The sequence below is a fragment of the Moschus berezovskii genome, chromosome 26 (assembly GCF_049115385.1).
Source record: "Moschus berezovskii isolate FMDL1 chromosome 26, NW_MosBer_1.0, whole genome shotgun sequence".
Taxonomy (NCBI): Eukaryota; Metazoa; Chordata; class Mammalia; order Artiodactyla; family Moschidae; genus Moschus; species Moschus berezovskii.
The window spans coordinates 8,504,386-8,524,860 of NC_142485.1; the positions used below are offsets into that span (position 1 = coordinate 8,504,386).

The 20,475-nt window shown below is 48.2% G+C and overlaps 1 protein-coding gene, 1 long non-coding RNA gene and 1 other non-coding gene across 4 annotated transcripts in view; 1 reads left to right on the top strand and 2 right to left on the bottom strand.

The window, feature by feature from the left end:
- LOC148773732 (uncharacterized) overlaps window positions 1-3,053 on the bottom strand; it is a 37,482-nt gene extending 34,429 nt beyond the window's left edge. Inside the window, exon 1 of the long non-coding RNA XR_016036473.1 lies at window positions 2,865-3,053. This is a non-coding gene — a long non-coding RNA (uncharacterized LOC148773732). The remainder of the gene's footprint in view (window positions 1-2,864) is intronic.
- Window positions 3,054-3,254: 201 nt separating this feature from the next.
- Window positions 3,255-20,475, top strand: part of KAT6A (lysine acetyltransferase 6A) — a 101,586-nt gene continuing 84,365 nt past the window's right edge. For both annotated transcript variants that reach the window (XM_055416651.2, XM_055416652.2), the window contains exons 1-2: window positions 3,255-3,408; window positions 5,883-6,798. In XM_055416651.2, coding sequence (XP_055272626.2) covers window positions 6,199-6,798 — 600 coding nt within the window. In that variant the 5' untranslated portion in view covers window positions 3,255-3,408; window positions 5,883-6,198. The remainder of the gene's footprint in view (window positions 3,409-5,882; window positions 6,799-20,475) is intronic.
- On the bottom strand, window positions 19,379-19,485 carry LOC129549485 (U6 spliceosomal RNA). Its single transcript, XR_008684581.1, has one exon. It is a non-coding gene; the product is annotated as a U6 spliceosomal RNA (small nuclear RNA).

The window sequence follows — 20,475 nt, forward strand, 5'->3', positions numbered from 1 at the left end:
ACTCTCAAGAGTCTTCTCCAACACCACAGTCCAAAAGCACAGTTCCACCTTACTGTTCATTCACTAGCAACATCTTTTTGGACTCTGAACTGCACGTACAATACTACGCCACTGGAGATGCAAAGAGGCATTCCAGAATATACCCGGGAATACGCTCATAATATGCTCATAAAATGTAGATAAAAGGCCATACAACAAGTGCCACACGGATAGGGCAAGCGATCAAACTGCAAAAGTTCACAAAGGAAACGTTAGGGGAGTGAGCCAGAGCGTGGACTTTAAATGGTAAAGCTGGGATAAATCCAGGAGATGTTTGGGGAGAACAGTCTGGCCGGTGAAATGGTCCGGGGGCGGGAAAACGTGTCCACACAAAAGTATGAGTTATTTCCTCCGTCATCTGTCATGCACGGCCCTTCCCTGGAATGCAGATTAATAAAAAGGTCTGACTCAGTAGTAGTCCCTGCCACCGACGGGACACCAGACAAAGAAAACATCCGTGCGGCCAGAGGAGGACAGACTGGCAGTGAAAAGGGCTCTGTTCTCGGCTAGGCCGTAGATCCGGCAGAGAGCGGGCCCGAGCAGGGCCAGGCGCACCGGACCAGGGAGTCGTGGCGGGAGCCCGACGGAGGCTCTAGGCTCAGACGCGCAGCGGACCCGCGCGGGGCTCGCCGCCGAGCGCACGCCAGCCCCTGCAGAGCGAGACGGCTCTGAGCGGTGCAACAGGTCCCCCGGGGCGGGGAGGGTGAGGTCAAGGCGGCGGTGCTCCGGGGGCCGTCCAACTTTCCTCCCCGGCCCTCCCGCCTCGTGCCCTCTCCTCTTCCTGCCAAGGGACACCGACGTGATGAACACGGGGTGGGGGGCACCGACGTGATGAACACGGGGTGGGAGCACCGACGTGATGAACAGGGGGTGGGGGGCACCGACGTGATGAACACGGGGTGGGGGCACCGACGTGATGAACACGGGGTGGGGGGCACCGACGTGATGAACACGGGGTGGGGGGCACCACAGTGATGAACACGGGGTGGGGGGCACCACAGTGATGAACACGGGGTGGGGGGCACCGACGTGATGAACACGGGGTAGGGGCACCACAGTGATGAACACGGGGCAGGGGGCACCGACGTGATGAACACGGGGCGGGGGGCACCGACGTGATGAACACGGGGCGGAGGGCACCGACGTGATGAACACGGGGTGGGGGGCACCACAGTGATGAACATGGGGTGGGAGCACCGACGTGATGAACATGGGGGGGCACCGACGTGATAAACACGGGGTGGGGGGCACCGACGTGATGAACACGGACGGGGGGGCACCGACGTGATGAACACGGAGGGGGGGGCACCGACGTGATGAACACGGGGTGGGGGGCACCGACGTGATGAACATGGAGCGGGGGCACCGACGTGATGAACATGGGGTGGGGGGCACCGACGTGATGAACATGGAGGGGGGGCACCGACGTGATGAACATGGGGTGGGGGGCACCGACGTGATGAACATGGGGTGGGGGGCACCGACGTGATGAACATGGGGGGGGCACCGACGTGATGAACACGGGGTGGGGGCACCACAGTGATGAACACGGGGTGGGGGCACCGACGTGATGAACACGGGGTGGGGGGCACCGACGTGATGAACACGGGGTGGGGGGCACCGACGTGATGAACATGGAGCGGGGGCACCGACGTGATGAACATGGGGTGGGGGGCACCGACGTGATGAACATGGAGCGGGGGCACCGACGTGATGAACATGGGGTGGGAGCACCGACGTGATGAACATGGGGGGGCACCGACGTGATAAACACGGGGTGGGGGGCACCGACGTGATGAACACGGACGGGGGGGCACCGACGTGATGAACACGGAGGGGGGGGCACCGACGTGATGAACACGGGGTGGGGGGCACCGACGTGATGAACATGGAGCGGGGGCACCACAGTGATGAACATGGGGTGGGGGGCACCGACGTGATGAACATGGAGGGGGGGCACCGACGTGATGAACATGGGGTGGGGGGCACCGACGTGATGAACATGGGGTGGGGGGCACCGACGTGATGAACATGGGGTGGGGGCACCACAGTGATGAACATGGGGTGGGGGCACCGACGTGATGAACATGGGGTGGGGGGCACCGACGTGATGAACACGGGGTGGGGGGCACCGACGTGATGAACATGGAGCGGGGGCACCACAGTGATGAACATGGGGTAGGGGGCACCGACGTGATGAACACGGAGGGGGGGCACCACAGTGATGAACACGGAGCGGGGGCACCACAGTGATGAACACGGGGTGGGGGGCACCGACGTGATGAACACGGGGTGGGGGGCACCGACGTGATGAACACGGGGTGGGGGGCACCGACGTGATGAACACGGGGTGGGGGGCACCGACGTGATGAACACGGGGTGGGGGGCACCGACGTGATGAACACGGGGTGGGGGCACCGACGTGATGAACATGGAGGGGGGCACCACAATGATGAACATGGGGTGGGGGGCACCACAGTGATGAACATGGGGTGGGGGACACCGACGTGATGAACATGGGGTGGGGGACACCGACGTGATGAACATGGGGTGGGGGGCACCACAGTGATGAACATGGGGTGGGGGACACCGACGTGATGAACATGGGGTGGGGGCACCGACGTGATGAACATGGGGTGGGGGGCACCACAGTGATGAACATGGGGTGGGGGGCACCGACGTGATGAGGGGGGCCGGCTTCCCCGCCCTCCGCCCCCTCCCGGCTCCGGCTCCGGCTCCGGCTCCGGGGAGCCGCCCGCGGAGGCGGCGAGGAGCGGGGCTCGGTGGCTGTAAACACGGGGCGCCATCAAGACTTCGGATCCTACCGGATTTCCGCGCCGCCCCGAAGCCTCCCCGCCCGCGCGCGGCGCTCCGCTCCCCCCGGCGGTGCCATGGGGCTCGCCGCGGCTGCTCCAGGCCCGAGGTGGGGAGCCGCCCGGCCCGGCCCGCGCTCGGGCGCCCCCCGGCCGCCGGGGCTCCGGGCGCGCGGCGCCGCCTCCCACTCTGGCCTTTTGTACCGGCCCCACGTGACCCGCGCGGCCGGCTCTTCCCTGCTGCCCCCGCCCCGCCCTCCGGCCGCCCCGGCGCCGGGACCAGCTCTTCCCGCCCCGCGGCCGCCGCCGCCGCCCGCCGCCCGCCGCCCGCGCCGCCCGCCGCCCGCGCCGCCCGCGCCGCCCGCCCGAGTCGCTCCCGCGCCCGCCCCCGCCGCCGTTCCCTCGCGCCGCCGCCCCGCCCGCCGCGGCTGTTCCGCCGCCCCGCCGCCCCGCCCCCCGGCCGGAGCGCACTGTCTCCAAGATGGCGGCCGTGTCAGTTCGGGGCATCTCCGCGGTCCGGCCCGGGGCCCCGGGCGCCCGGCGCTCTCCGCCCCCGGTAAGTAGCCGAGGGGCCGCCCCCCGGCCGCCCCCGGCCGCCGAGCCCGAGGCCGAGCCGCCCGGGGGCCCCGCCCCGCCGCCGCGCGGGCCCGGGTGGCCGCCGCAGGCCCCGCCGCGGCCTGCGCCGCCTCCCGCTGCTCTGCGCCAGGCCTCGGGCTGGGGCGCCGCGGCCGCCCCCTCGCGCCCGCCCGGCGCCCGGCGGCACCGCGCCCGCGGCCCGCGCCCCGCGCCCGGGCCCGGCTCCGCGCCGCGCGGGAGGCGCGAGGGGGCGGCGGCCAGGCCGCGGCTGGCGGGCGGGCGCACGGGCGGCCGGCCGGCCGGGGCTCCCTCGGGGCGCACCCACCGTCCGGCGCCCGCGGCCCCGGCGCCCGCGCCCGGCCCCGGCCCCGGCCCAGCCGCGCGGCGCGGGCTGACAGGCGGCGGCGCGGGGGGCGCGGAGGCCGCACGTGCGGCGGCGGGTCCGCGCGCTGTCAGCCCGGGGCCGGGGGCCGGCGGGCGCCTGTCAGCGCCGACCTGCCCGGCGGGGCCCCCAGCCCCGCCCCGCGCCCCGCGCCGCTCCCGCCGGGACCCGGCCCGGCCGCGGGGCGCCCGGCAGCGCAGACGGGCGCCGCTCGCAACTCTTTCACGTGATTTCATTGTTAACTTCGTCCCCGGGTTCCGTTCCCGTCCGGTGGGAGCCGCCGGGCCGCCCCCCGCGTGTGCAAGCAAGCCGCAGGCTGGTGCCAACGCCAAGTTGCTGTAAAGTTTCTCTCGCTCTTTTAAAAAAGAGAGCGCGAAGCTGTGTCTGGGGGGTGCAGGAGGGTGGGGGTGGCCGGGAAGGAGGCCCGGGAGGACCGTCGGGCGCGAGGGGGCAGTTTCCCCGAGTTGGAGTGCAAGTCTGCGGGCGCTCTGCTCGCCGCAGACCCGGGGCCCCTGCGCGGAGCCGGGAGGCCGGCAGCGGCTGTCATTCATTCTCTCTGCTTACCTGCGGGGCAGGTGAGCCCCTGCGGGACGGGCCCCGCCGCTGAAACTCGGGCTGGAACCGCTCCTTTCTTTCAGCGCAGACTCCCCCCCTCCCCATCATGAACTTCTCCGACTAATGCTACTATGATTTCTGTCTTCTCGAGACGCTTCTCACTCAAATGTAGCTTAGCTCTCTCCGGGGTGGGAGGGGGGCCCGCTTTTCATCCAGAGCTCATTTAAAAATGAAGTCTTGCCTTAGGTTTGAGTGTTTACTCGAGCCTTTTCTTTCTTATCAGAGTTAATAGTGCTATCGGTTTCCTCGCATCTTGTTAAACTTTTTCTTTTGAGTTTAGTGGCACTCTTTAAGGAAGGATTGCCGTGCGAGCCACTTTATGACATTGTTTATGTTGTAAAGGCTCCTCAGAATAAGAGTTCTCAGGAGCATTTAGGTAAGGTTAAGTTTGTTTTTGGAAGCAAAGGAGTTATAGGGTTCATTATTTCGGTGATTTTTAAAAAGATACAAATCTTTCGGGTTCTTTTGTTTGACAGTGTTAGTGATTTTGATCGTGGAGTGGCAACGTCATGTATATGATATGCATAATGTTTGGTTTTTTTTTCATTAATGTTCACTTCAGGACAACAGTTTTGAATCATTATGAGATCTTCTAGTCTTTAGACTACACAGGGGCAGTATATTTCACCCCTCTGAACTGTACATTTGATATGTAAATAAGTGTACGTTGAACCTAGGAAATTCCGGGCCATTCTCGTTTCTGGTTTCTTATTGGTTGGAAACATTTTGACAGTTGTTGGACTCTCTCCAATATATTGAATGTTAGTAGGAGAAGCTACCACAGCATGTGAGTCTTAAAATCTGAATGAAATTGGCTTATTTTAAAATTCTTTAAACACTTTTCACACTTGACTATTTTCATTGTTATTTTGTTTCCATTTTGGAATGTATATAGTAATAGCATACTTAAAATATGAACTGTGCTGTGTGTAAATTCTGTTTCTTTTACTAGATGAAACAGTTAAAACATTTTCTCAGTAGTTTTTTGCCTTTCTTATTGACTGTTTTCATCCAGTCTAAATGTCTGGAATTTTGAAAGATGAAAGATTCACTCTTACTTTCATTGCAGGATTCTTTCTACTAATTCAGGTAACTTGTTGAAGTTCTGATCAGTTTGTTGGGGAAAGCTGTCAAGGAAGAGTTTGAGTTCATAGGCGGGTGAGCGGAGATTGTGCGGAGCAGAATAGCCAGCAGCCTCTGGTTAGTTGGAGCCTGGGGTCATTTATAGTGCATCTCATCTTGTTTCCTCACCATTCATCTTTTTTTCCTTTTCTTTGTTATCCCAGTGGTTTGCACACATGCTTGTTTTGAACAGTGATGGAAACATGTTCACACTTTTACAGGTGCTCAGTGAACACTTGCTGTTGGAGTGCTTTCAAGGCTAAGAAGCTTCAGTTATAACTGATTTATAAAGTGGCCCTTGATAGAAAACTGACTTTGTTTTCATTGTTTTTCAGGCATAAGATGCACGATTTTCTGCTGGGGATGAGATGTTCTTGAGTTTTTATACCTTTATGAAGAGACCCTCATGTGGTGCTATTGAGAAGTTTGTTGGGAAGTTTGAAGACTTTTCAGATAACAGGTTGTTTTGGTTCCTAAAATAAAAGTGGGGAGGCATCTGTTTTGTGAAAGGAGAAAGGACTGAGGCCAGAAAACTTGTATGCTATGGTTAACTGGTTCCCAGCCTCCGGGAATGGTGTTTTCCGTGGTGTGAAACTTACGCAGCATCAGGATAAGGGATAGCGACTCTATGGATATACAGAATCCTTCACCATGGTAAAACTCGCCAACCCGCTGTACACGGAGTGGATTTTGGAGGCCATCAAAAAAGTGAAGAAGCAAAAACAGCGGCCTTCAGAAGAAAGGATATGCAATGCAGTGTCTTCATCCCACGGCTTGGATCGTAAAACTGTTTTAGAGCAACTGGAGTTGAGTGTCAAGGATGGAACAATTTTGAAGGTCTCAAATAAAGGACTCAATTCCTATAAAGATCCTGATAATCCTGGGCGAATAGCACTTCCTAAACCTCGAAACCATGGAAAATTGGATAATAAGCAAAATGTAGACTGGAATAAACTGATCAAGAGGGCAGTTGAGGGCTTGGCGGAGTCTGGCGGCTCAACTCTGAAAAGCATTGAACGTTTTTTGAAAGGTCAGAAGGATGTGTCTGCATTATTTGGAGGCGGTGCTGCCTCTGGCCTTCACCAGCAGTTACGATTGGCTATTAAACGCGCCGTTGGCCACGGCAGACTCCTTAAAGATGGACCTCTTTATCGGCTCAACACTAAAGCAACCAATGTGGATGGGAAAGAGAGTTGTGAGTCTCTTTCTTCTTTACCTCCAGTGTCACTCCTTCCACATGAAAAGGATAAGGTAAGAAGGGCGTGCGCAGCAGTGTTCCCAGAGCTGGGGATACAACATGCCACAGAGCCACATTTCTAGGATGTTCAATGGGGGTTACATTTGGCATTCAGGCCCTTTGTGGATAAGCACTGCCTGGCTTTTATTGGTGAAATCTAGGTGTGAGAACTCAGTAGATGTGATTGTTCTAATACTTTGACATATTTGATGCCTAAGATTTCAAAGTGTAGAGTATTGCTCCACCGAAAAGAACATACTTAGAATTAAAAAGTAACAAGCAACTTTAAAACGGTTCTGTAAAAGTTTTTATACTACCTTCCTGCTGAAGTTGCCGAGCAGCCAAATGCTGGAAACTCTTCAGATCCTGTCTTCTTCCTTTCTTCGTTTTCTTACCAGACAGGAATGAGACTGATTATCCTGACCAAAGCAGTGGCAAAGCAGATTTAGCAATTCTTATTTCTGTTGTTTGTATTCAGTTTTTTGGTCGTGTGTTATTTTTTTGCATGCGATGAAGTCCTAAGCATTACTTATGACGGATGTAGCTGCATGGGTCGGGAATACAGGAGTCCACGTTGCTAAAGTTCTGGGGAGTTGGGCGCCTTGGTGCACACAGGCACCTTACTGTGCTGTGTTTCATGCCGTTACTTTGTACAGCTGAAAGTATGTTCTTAACAGTTAACCTTGGCCCTTAAGTAGATATTCAGGATCAGGAGAGTTGTTAGTAGCCCCTTTTCACATTGACCTGGTGTGAGAGCTGTGAATTTATTTCCGGCGCTCAGAGTTGTAGTTCTGTGGGGAGGGGTTGTACTTTAAGGTTGTTGCACACCTTAGTGAATGCCAGTAGCATCATCTTCATTTTGCTGAAGACCATGGAGGCTATTTCTAGCCTGTTAACATTCTAAAGTTAATAACATTGAATGTATTTTAAATGTATTTTAAAATATTTGAGGTTTGATCTAGATTCTTGCAATTAATAACCCGCCAGTAGATTTTTGTTTAAATAGCAATTGAAAATGAACAGTTTTTTTGGATGAAAGTTTTAGAGATCTATTTTAGGGTTCCGTTTTCCCTGTGGACTTTGAAATAGAAGCATTATCTTAACTGTTATTACCCTTAAAATGATTCTAATGGAGTCTTGAATTAATAGGTAGTCCCATTCATAACATGGTTCTGTACCATCGGAGCGTTCATTAAGGGTGTACTGAAAATTCAAGGTGGACAAGGAACTGAAATACTTGGTTCTGCAGTTCAGTGCTGTAAGGATTGTATGAATTGTTTCTTGATCCCATGACTGAAGTTAAATGAAATAGAACAATTGATTTCAACAATTGTTATCAAATGATCTCTGTGTTTACTGCATGGAAATGGGAAATACTTTATAGTTTAGAATGAAATCAGTGTCACATCTGTGAATTGGGTATTACAAATTCTTGTTAGAACTCCTGAGTGCTCTAATTTCTCTTGCTTGACTTAGGTATTTTCATTTTTAAAAATGTCAGCCACGCATCAGATATCAGGTGTGCGTATCTGTTTTAAAGGTAGGTGATACATTACAGTGTAGGGCGGAACTGAGTCTTGTCTCCCTAAAGTTGTACTTTTGAGAACCATCTGGTCCAACAGCCCTTATTTTGCTGCTAGACTGGAGGCCTTTGCATTAAAAAAACATTTAATCAAGTAGAGGTCTGCTGGTTTGCTTTGGTTAGAAATATCTCTTTGGCTACATAACTTATTTATTATACACTATTGTAAACCAAAGTACCTGACTGTGGAAAGATTGAGTTTTGTTGAGTAGATTTTTGTGTATTTGTACTGGTCTGATTGGGAAGCCAGTTTATGGTAGTTATCTACAAAGTTAGGGTTGATGAGATCTGTTATATATTTTTTAATAGGAGTCTTATTTTCAGGGGTTAAGTTTTCTGTGTGACTTTCTCCAAAGATATGAAAAGCTCACATTGAAAATCATAATGCAATAAACTTCAGGGCAAGTAATTATTCCTCCTATGAACAGATTGTTTGTTCCTTTTGTTGTATTTAACTACTTTCTTCATTTTTAAAAAACTGTCCAGTCGGTTCCCATTTGGAATTGATTACTTGCTGTTATGAACCTGGATGTTCTTTAAAAAATTGTCCAGGTTGTATTTGATAGTACAAGTGATTATTAAATGAGCAAATAGTTACTGAGCGCCTGCTGGGGCCCGGGTTCTCTGCTTGGGGCTGCAGTGGCCTTACCTGGTGTCTGCAGTGTGCCTGCCCGTCTGCTCGGCTATGGGTGAGAGATCAAGTGCAGGGACTGTGGAGTAGCCTGACCAAGTTCCCCTTTGCATTTTTCTGTATCAGCTCTAACTTTTAATTTTTTTTTAAATTGTGATGTTAGCTTTTGGAAGGAGCTATATGTTAACTTTTCAGCAACTGAGTGGTTTTTGCTTTGCTCTGAAAGTGAGATGGCTGTGTGCAAAAAATTTTGAGAGTTTTTGTGAAGCACACTTGAGCTAAAGTGTGTTTTCACATTGATAAACAGGGGAATCTGGAGATACTGTGATTGAGAAGTTTTATCCATGTTATAAGGGAAATTTCTGTGCTAACTTTAGGGTGTGGTAGTTTATGGTGAGTTTGTTTAACTTAATGATTTGTTTATACTGTGGCCAGGCATTACTTTACAGCCACACATAAGTTAACTCATGTGATCCTCATACAGCTCAATGAGATAGGTGCTGTTATTTTACAGGTGAAGAAATTGAGGCATAAGAGCTTCATTAACTTGTCCAAGTCTCAGAGATATTAGGTGACAGACAGGGCGAGGTTCTGGACTTGGGCACCCTGGCTCCAGAGTTTTTGTCACAGAGATGCCTGCTGCCCCCCGAGAGTCATTTGGTGTCGCGTCCGTCACTGCTCTCGGGCACAGCTGTGAGTGTTGTTGGGGTTAACTGCGAGGCACAGGGAAGAGGACGTGTCCCGAGCTCCCCTTTCACTGTTTGCATCCCTTTCTTCTCTGTCATAGAATGGATTCTGAATTTGATTTCAAACCAGCAGGAAGAATGTAGCAGAAGTAAAATATTATGAATAATTTATTTTTGTAAATTATTACAAACTGAGGTCCATAACTAAAAAATAGTTTGGTCTATGTGACTTTTTTTTCCCTTAAAGTTATTTTCTGTGTTTATTAATTTTCTTTTCAGATGGCCCTGGAGTCTTCTGATTTGTAGTTTGGGGTCGGTTGCATGGCTATAATAGAGTGCTTTAATTTGGGACATTGGAGGGACTGATGCTAAAGCTGAAACTGCAATACTTTGGCCACCTCATGCGACGAGTTGACTCACTGGAAAAGACTCTGATGCTGGGAAAGGTTGGGAGTGGGAGGAGAAGGGGACGACCGAGAATGAGATGGCTGGAGGGCATCACCGACTCTGTAGACATGAGTTTGAGTGAACTCCAGGAGTTGGTGATGGACAGGGAGGCCTGGCGTGCTGAGATTCCTGGGGTCGCAGAGAGTCAGACACAACTGAGCGACTGAACTGAACTGAACTGAACTGAATTTGGGACAGAATGTTGCTTTCCCTTGAATTATGGGCTATAGGTGAAGGTGATGTGTGTAACTGGCTTAAATAACTTCCGCTTGCAGATTTCCTTTTTTTTTTTCGAAATAGACATTATTGTAAGAAAATTTGTTCACTTACTTTTATTTATTCAGTAAGTGTTTAGGTGCCTATCACGAACAATGAATTTATGATTTAAGTCCTGATAGGGATTAAAGCAGACAGCATAGAAATGGGCAATAACTTTTTTTACACTGTTGTTTTACTTCACAAAATATAACTTTTAGTTTTTACATTCACTGTTTTTTGGTGTAACAATTAGGTGCTGTGAATCTCTTGAGAAAGAATAAGATGTTTCCTGAGTGAGGCTAATTATTATCTGAGATTTGAATGGTCCATTAAAAGAATTACTTTGGACACTGAATCTTGGAAGGATCCATTTCCCTTTCAGGAATAATTTCCACCTTCATTTCAAATTTCTTGGTTCGTTTTACACACAGAATACAATGTACTTGAATATCTTTATCTTATGTTCCATATTACTAATCCAGAAAACTGCTCCTGTGGTGATCAGCCAGATGAGGAAACTGTTAATCTGTGAAGTATTGTAGAACAGAAGTATATTTTGCTGAATCTTTCCAGTTGGGAAGGAAAGAGAAGATACTGTCAACCAGCGTTATTGTTTAGGTCATTACCCAGCTGAGTGACTTGGAGCCAGAATATTAAATGATAAATTGCTAGCCTTCTAAGATAAGTTGTATTGAAATTCAGTAAACTCTTGGTAGAGTCCAAACTATTCTGTGTAACTGGAACTTGGCATTTTAAGTGCATAGAATAAATGAGGCTTTGACAGGAACTTTGATTTTTGATGTAGAGATGCTGATTAGAATGGAAATGTATTTTCAAGTTAGAGTTAAGAATGAGAGTTTTGATTTAGCTATTTGGAAATGGCCTTGATCATAAAATTGTTTCACATTTTATGTGTTATAATAGTGGGTCTGATAAAATTGTTTATAAATGTAAGCTTGGTAATGTTTTCAGATATTTTGTTGCTATGGTACTTTATAGTAATCATCCATGCTGTTAAATTCAGGGGTGTGTTTACTGCCTGGCAGAATGTTTGTCTACTTAAAACATGCACACACATAGCAAATACCAGAAAGCGTAGACGCTACAGAAAAGTTGAGATGACATAAATTAGTAGTAAAAAGTGGAAAAAGTTCTCAATTTAAAATCCTTATGAGAGCACGCAAGCAAGTGTATTTTATAGTATAATTATTGGGAAACTCTTTAAGGTGCAAGTTTTAATTCTAATTCTGTGGGAGAAGGAATGACAACTATCAGTCGTTAAGTGAAGAAGGATTACTTTAGAGAAAATTATCCTAACCATATGTTGCTGACTTTTTTTTTTTAAGTAATGGCAAGGATACAGCAACATGAATAATGTAGATTTTGTAATGTCACCGAGTTTGCAACTGATTGATCTCAATAATTGTATTTTCTTATATTATAGTTAATTACATTAATTGTAATTACAGTATTGTACATTTCTTACATCATTGTTTATACCATTTTTTGATGACCCTTAAATGTCCTGGGTCCTGAGGAGAAGCTGGCCAGAAATAAAAATTTGTTGAGGTGGGTTAAATATAAATGTGTGTGTGTGTATGTTAGTCGCTCAGTCATGTCGGACTCTTTGTGACCTGGTGGACTATAGCCCACCAGGCTCCTCTCTCCATGAAATTCTCCAGGCAAGAATACTGGAGTGGGTTGCCATTCCTTTCTCCAGGGGATCTTCCCCACCCAGGGATCAAACCTGGGTCTCCTGCATTGAAGGCAGATTCTTTACCATCTGAGCCGCCAGGGAAGCCCTAAATATAAATTTGGTTAATATAAATTGACTTTGTCTCAGCAGACTTGTTCTTATTAAAAAAAAATTAAAAATAACTCAGGCAGAGGTATGTTTGTAATGCAATATTTATTTAAATACAGTCAGTTGTACAGATATTTTTTGGTCTTCAAGTTAGCCTGTGAGCTCTGTGTGCTTTGGTTGTTTTCAGTCCATGATATACTCTGAGAGAAAACTTGCACCACTAAAACAACCTTTGCTTTAGTCATTGCTGATCAAAACTTATATACTCAGCCACTTGTTGAGTCATTAAGTCGTGTCAGACTCTTTGGGACTTCATGGACTGTAGCCTGCCAGGCCTCTCTGCCCATAGGATTTTCCAGGCAAGAATACTGGAGTGGGTTGCCATTTCCTTCTCCAGGGGATATTCCTGGATCAGGGATCGAACCTGTGTCTCCTGCATTAAAGGCAGATTCTTTACCATTGAGTCACAGTTGCTAGCACTTTGCTCTTTCTTGGGCTAGCTTCTTGTAAATTGATGAAATGAATGGAAGAAGTTAAGGAAGACATCAGGTAGTACAGCAGATTGCTTTGGGAGAAGAGACTTAGATGATCTAACCTCTTTCTTTGCCCTGTATCAGGAGGCCAGGGAACTGGAGGCAGTTGCTTATAGAAACTATTAATAGGTAACATTTGTTAAGACCTAACCACGTGTTGGACACTGTTCTGAGTGCTTCAACATGTACTTTCCTCTTGAAGTCTCAGAAGAACTTTACATGGTTAAGTTTTATAGGCATAGTATATTTATATAATAGCTATTTAATAATACAAATTTTCATTATGGCATCTCATAAAACACCAAATGGAAGGTAAATGTGTGCCAAATGTATTATCTTTTTTCTTATTCTTCTGCCAGTCTCTTATTCACTTCATCCAGGCACATGGGCTAGCACTTTTTTACGTTGTATTTACTGTTAATACTATGAAGCAGATAGATAACAGAAACTGTGTAATGAATCCAGAAAAAAAATTGTATCATTCCAGGTCTCTTGCAGCTGTAAGACTCTCCTTCACAGATATTTTTTTTCTCTTGATATTTAGAATACCGGTGAAAGTATAATTACGCTGACCTGGTTCTTAGCTGTGTGAAAGGACTGAATCTGGGTGCCAAGTTTGCTGGTTAAACTAGAGTTAAAAATTTTTTTTTTCTGGTGAACTGAGAAATGTTTTTTAAACTTATAATGATAATACTTTTTATGCTCTGATTTGAAACTTTTTAAAGAACCGAATGTTACGTATGGGAATCAGCTGTGAGCCTCATTCTGGTAAAGCTGTTTTCAGGTTGGCTTCTCAGGGGTGGAGTCGGCACCCCCAGGGTCTGCAGCAGGTGAGTTAAACCTGCAGTGACTTCACCTTCTGCTTCTCCAGCTGGAGTAGGATTTGGACTCCTTCAGCTGCTGGTGGAGAAGAAAATGGCAACCCACTCGAGTGTTCTTGCCTGGAGAATCCCAGGGACAGAGGAACCTGGTGGGCTGTCGTCTTTGGGGTCGCACAGAGTCGGATACGACTGAAGCGACTTAGCAACAGCAGCAGCTGCAGCTGGTTCCCAAGAAAATCTAGGTTGATTCTTCTGGGTTTTTCCTTTGACAGAAATGTCTAAGTTCTCAACAGATGGCTTTCATCAGCACTGTACATAACTCTGTGGATTCAAGTCCAAAGAAATACTTTTGGCTTCATTAGGGAACAGGTGAAGAAACAGTTCATAGCATGGCACTGTTTGGTTTAGGGTTGAAATTAAGCGTGGAGATTACAGGAGTGTAGCATTTAGATTTGCAGAATGCCATTCTGGGTCAAAATAGTTTTTAACTGCTAGCAATTACAGGAAAGGACCTGCTGTGAAAAAATAAGTCTGGCTATATAGTGTTGAGTAAGTTGTATTTTTCAACTGTGATATATTTTATATTTATTTATATTTTGTATGTTTTATATTAATTTTTAATTAAATATGTTTTTATTAAAGTATATTATTTTTATTTTGAATAATGCTTACAAAGTATGGATAAATTCTCAGGAAGAAAAAGAATACAGTCATCTGCATTTTGTAAAACTTGCAGCCAGTAGCCATCTTGGATAAGGATGATTCTCATCTTATTTCACAAACAGAGTAGCTGAGGGCCAGAGAGGTTTACCAGTTTTGTTTAATGCCATACAGCAAGTTAATCACATTTGGGTGATGTGATCAAGCCCTTCTCAGTTCTGTGCTTTTTTCATTAGGCTGTAGTTCTGCTTTATAGTTTTAAGAGAGGAAAGAGTATAAAATAACATTGTTAGAAATTTCTTCTTTGATGGAAACCATAGGATGAACCCTGGTGTAGAGAATTTTGTTGTTTTTTGTAAACCACAGATACATAAATCTGCTTGTTTTGGTGTTTGAAGACTCTGGAAAGTTGAACAGGTTTTTTTTTGGTGGGGCGGGGAGACTGAAGAGGAATTAGAAAGTTTTCTTCTGTTTTAGCTAAATATGAGGAGAACATGTTAAACTACCCTAAAACTGGGAGATAAAATACTCCTTGAGTTTTGAAAAAGATGTTCACTTGCAGTTAAGTCTGATTTTCAGAAAGTCATGGATGATGATTGAGTGACTTGGGTAGTTGGTTGGAACTTAAAACATTTAAGACTGAGATAGAAAGGGAGGGACAAGCCTTTCTAATATTAACAATTAATGAAGTAATTTTCATTAAAGCCATAAATATGGTTGGCCTAGGAGTGTATAGTCTTATGTATCCATAGTATTTTGGTTCTGGATTTTGTAATGTTGTTCAGTTGCTCTGCCTTAACTCTTTTGCAACCCCTGTGGACTGTAGCCCGCCATGGTCCTCTGTCCATGAGATTCGTCAGGCATGAATACTGGAGTGGGTTGTCATTTCCTTCTCCAGCACATCTTCCTAACCCAGAGATGGAACCTACGTCTCCTGCATTGGCAAGTGGATTCTTTACCACTGAGCCCCCAGGGAAGCCCTGATTTTGTAATACGAGGAAACAGACTTTACGGAAAAGGCAACAGACAACAGGTCATGTTTGTCTTTTTCAGTTTTTATGACCAACAGTTCATCTCTGCATTACTTTTACTTTGTTATAAAACTTAGCAAATGGACTGGAGAGTGGCAAAAAGAAGTTACGACTGGGGACAGTTGCTTATAAAATAATTGGGTAGAGTGATATGGCACTATTTGGTTTGGGTTGAAATTAAGCGTAGAGACTAGAGGAGAGTAGCATTTAGTTGTGCAGTGGGTGGTTTTAAGCTTCTTGGAAAACTTTGAAAGGAGAAGATGACTGCTGTAGAAAGACAATCAGGCAGCCTTAAAAAACTTAAAATTGTTGTGTGTATGAAAGAAGACAGCTGCTTCCTTTCCCTTCTGTGCAGAAGAGGGGTCCATGTGTGTAAGGTGATTATCATGCTCATCTTGTAGGCTCCCTTTTCCTCCAGGGAGTAGGGAACTGTAGTTGACCCAGAAGGCTGTTGTTCAGTGTTGGTTTTCAGTTCTCTCTGCTTAGTAGAGTACAGGTTTGTCTTTTTTCTTCCTCATTGGCTGCAGTGAGGCACTTAACTCCTGAGTTTTCTAGAACCTATAACAGAATTCTTGAAAACATTATTGCATTGTGTGTGTGTATGTGTTGAGTGTAGTACTGTGCTTTAATAGTTTCCCAGCTTTTCTGTTCAGGACATCTTTAAATATATGATGTAGGGTTTAGATCTTCTTTCACCATTTTCCAGTTTTGTTGTATCTTTTCTTCCCATGCTAGTCTTTTCCTTTAATACTATAACATAAATCTAAAGTTCTGTTCTTTCTAAAGCAGTGGTTCTTAATACTAAATCCACTTTAGAATTACCTGAGGAGGCCGAGAAACACCAAGCCAGTTAAATTGGAGAAGGAAATTGCAATCCACTCCAGTATTCTTGCCTGGAGAATCCCATGGACAGAGGACCCTGGTGGGCTACAGTCCATGGGCTCCCAAAGAGTCGGACACGAGCCAAGTGACTTACACACACATTCATGCACACATACACACACAAACCAATTAAATTAGACTGCATCGGTAGGGCCCAGATTTCAGTTTGTTTGCTGACATCTCCCTGCGCATCTGATACGCAGCCATGGTTGAGAACCACTGCTCCGGGGCTTAGAACAAGCGTGTCCTGGGGTGGGAACTGTCGGAGGGAGCTGAGGGGGGACGGGAGGGTGGAGAAGGAGTTACCTGTAATTGAAAGTCAAGTACGGGAAACTCTCCTGAATGTACGCTGAACTCAGGACAGTGTCCCCTGCATTTTGTTCCAGTCCCTGACCATAGCTGCCCTATTTGTCCACCTTCCTCTCTTTTCCCTCTTGCTGCACCTGCCCTTTTATCTCATGAAGGTCTCCCACGGGGTATGTTCTTCAAGGAAGGTTCCCTGTGTGATTCTGCTGTATGCCCCCATGAATGCTTTCCTTCTGATTGCTTGGCTTTATGGTTTATCATTGCAGTTACTTGCTTTACTCCCGCATCTAATTGGCAAACCCCAACCTTGAAATTATGCCAGCTGTTCTCTCCCTATGGGCTTCCCAGGTGGCTTAGTGAGTGGTAAGGAATCTGCCTTGTCAAGCAGGAAACTCGCGTTCGATCCCTGGGTCAGGAAGATGCCCTGAAGGGAGAAATGGCAACCCACTCCAGTGTTCTTGCCTGAGAAGTCTCATGGACAGAGGAGCCTGGTGGGCTACAGTCCACAGGGTCCCAAAGAGTCTGACACGACTTCGAAACTACACCAGCGCTACCACCATTCTCTCCTTGCTCTTCTATGGACTCAGTCATTTTGAGGAAAACTGCAAACTCACAGAGTGGAAGAGTGCCACTTACAAGTTTGTAATCTCATCTCTGTCGTCTGCTTGGGACTGTATGTCTGTGTCTGCAGTCTTTCCCTCTGCAGGAGTTCAGTGTCCTCTCCAGCCCTCTGCCTCGTCTGCAGCAGATACTTGTATGTATGTATTCCTTCAGAGAGCATAGAATGTCTGCAGCCGTGCGAGCCCATCCAGCTTTGCCCTCCCACCCTGCCCTGAATGCTCGGGTGCTTGTGTTTTCCCCCCTTCTGCCCGTTGAGAAGACGTGAGGGGAGCGTCCAGAGGCAGTGTCTCTTTGCCTGCAGGGTCCTCTCCTCTCCTGCCCAGAGGCTTGCTCCGTCTTTCCACTCCTTGCCACGTAGCACGGGGACATCTCTCCCGTCAGGTGAGAATAGAAGCAGGCGTCACTGCTCCAGGTGCTCCCCATCTTCCCTTCATCTTGAGAGTCTTGGGAAGAAGTCTAGAACTGTTGCAGATCTGTTGCAGCCTTGCCCTCGGCCCTCAGCAGCGTTTGAAGCAGCTCTTGGGGACAGTTTTCAGTCTTCATCTTTCCTGACGTCTCAGCGGCACGCAGCCCTTGCTGATTATTCTCTCCCCTCGCCCTCTGGGACAATTCTTTCCTGGGTCTTCGCCCACTCCGCTCATCTCTCTGGTGAATCATTTGCAGTTTGCTGGCTTTCTGTCTTTTGCTTCTAGCTTCAGTTCAGTTCAGTTCAGTCGCTCAGTCGTGTCCCACTCTTTGCGACCCCGTGAATCACAGCACGCCAGGCCTCCCTGTCCATCACCAACTCCCGGAGTTCACTCAAACTCATGTCCACAGAGTCGGTGATGCCATCCAGCCATCTCATTCTCTGTCGTCCCCTTCTCCTCCCGCCCCCAATCCTCCCCAGCGTCAGTGTCTTTTCCAGTGAGTCAACTCATCACATGAGGTGGCCAGAGTATTGGAGTTTCAACTTTAGCATCAGTCCTTCCAATGAACACCCAGGATTGATTTTCTAGCTTACATGTTGAATTTCCTAAGGTTTTGCTCTTTGTCTCCTTATTGTTTTCACCTTCCTGAATTATCTCTAGACACACCTTCTCTGTACTGATGACTCTGAATTCATTTATTGTTCAGTTGCTGAGTTGTGTCAGACTTTTTGCAACCCCATGGACTGCAGCACGGCAGGCCTCCCTGCCCCTCAGTGTCCCCGGAGCTTGCTCAAACCCATGTGCATTGAGTTGGTGATGCCGTGCAACCACCTCATCCTCTGTCGCCACCTTCTTCTACCCTCAGTCTTTCCCAGCATCAGGGTCTTTTCCAACGAATTGGCTCTTTGTGTCAGGTGGCCAAAGTCCTGGAGCTTCAGCGTTAGTCCTCCCGGTGCATGTTCAGGGTTGGTTTTCTTTAGGAGCGGCTGGTCTGGCCCCTGCCGTCCGCAGGGCTCTCGGGCGCCTTCTCCAGCTCCGCAGTGCTTGCGCGGCAGTGCCTCAGTCCAGTGATTCGGCATCTCCCCTTCTCTTTGCTGTGCGGTGGGGGGGCTGGGTGTCTGGCCTTCGTTTTGTGAATGTGAGTTTTAAGCTGGCTGTTTACTCTCCTTCCACCCTCACCAACAGGCTCTTTTGCTCCTGTTCACTTTCTGCCATTAGGGTTATATCATCTGCATATCTGAGGTTGTTGATATTTCTCCTGGCGATCTTGATTCCAGCTTGTGCTTCATCCAGCCCGGCATTGTGCATGATGTACTCTGCATACAAGTTAAATAAGCAGGGTGACAATATACAGCCTTGACATACTCCTTTCCCCATTTCGAACTAGTCCATCATTCCATGTCTGTTTCTGACTATTGCTTCTTGACCTGCATACAGGTTTCTCAGGAGACAAGTAAGGTAGTGTGGTATTTCCATCTCTAAGAATTTTTCACCATTTGTTGTGATCCACACAGTCGAAGGCTTTAGCACAGTCATTGAAGGAGAAGTAGATACTTTTGTGGAATTCTCTTGCTTTTTCTGTGATCCAAGAGATGTGGGCAGTTTGATCTCTGGTTCCTCTGCCTTTTCTAAATCCAACTTGTATATCTGGAAGTTCTCAGTTCACATTCTGTTGAAGGCTAGCTTGAAGGATTTTGAGCATTACCTTGCTTACATGTGAAATGAACACAGTTGTACAGTAGTTTGAACATTCTTTGGCATTGACTGTAGCCTACCAGGCTCCTCTGTCCATGGGATTCTCCAGGCAAGAATACTGGAGTGGGTTACCGTTTCCTTCTCCAGGGGATCTTCCCGACCCAGGGATCGAACCCAGGTCTCCTGCCTTGCACGCAGCTTGTTTACTGTCTGAGCTGCCAGGGAAGCCCCCAGGTATGGAATGCTTCGTGAATTTGGGTGTCGTCCTTGAGTGAGGGTCTGGCTAATCTTCTCTGTATCATTCTAGTTTTAGTGTATGTGCTGCTGAGGCGACCACTCTGTAAATTCACATCTTAACCCAAGCTTGTCCTTTGATTTCTGGATCACTGTCTTGTGCAGTGTCTTATCTCAGTCCCTTCAAATTCGTGATGACCCAGAGGAAGCTGGTCACCCTCCCCAGCTTGCTCTTTTGATCTCATGCTTTGTGAGAGGCGTTACCCTTGACTCTGATTCCTAGCAGGATGGAACTCTGGTGCCGTCTTCTGCACTCACGTGCCACTCTTTCGGATTTAGTTCTAGTCCATCCCCGGGCTTTGCTGCTTTACTTCTTTCCCGTCTCTCTCACTGAGCTTCTTGTTCATTCCAGCCACCCCTCTCGGTGTGTCCTCACCGTTACCCTCCTGACTGAGCAGCTTCCTCCTCCTAGTGTCATTTCCTTCCAGTTCACAGGAATCATCTTATTAAGCAGTAAGGAAATGGCAACCCACTCCAGTGCTCTTGCCTGGAGAATCCCAGGGATGGAGGAGCCTGGTGGGCTGCCGTCCGTGGGGTCGCACAGGGTCGAACACGACTGAAGCGACTTAGCAACAGCAAGAACAGAGGCTGAGGAACCAGAGTCTGGGTTTGCATGTCCTGTTGGTACTACTTGCTTTACCACCTCGCATAATTTGCTTAATCTCTCTTTGCCACATTTCTTTCTGTGGAATGGGGATGATGCAGTGCCTGTCTCATAGTGAAGCTCTGAGGATAGGATGAGTTAATACGCCATATGGCTCTTGAGCCTATGCGATGCGGCTGGCTGACTGCAGAACTGCAGTTTAAACTCGCTGTGCTTGCGGTTTAGTTGAAATAGCCCCTGTGATTAGTGGCTTCAGCCCTGAGCCGCACATGCCTCGTGCTCTGCGAATGTTGCCTGTTGCCCTCTTTCTAAACTGTGCCTCAGACCCTCGGTGCCAGAGTCCGTGCGTGCAGAGTGTGTGTGGCTCTGAACCCGTTTCTTTGCCTGCCGTGTCGCTCCAGACCGTCCCCCGCGGCTGCTTCGAGTGGC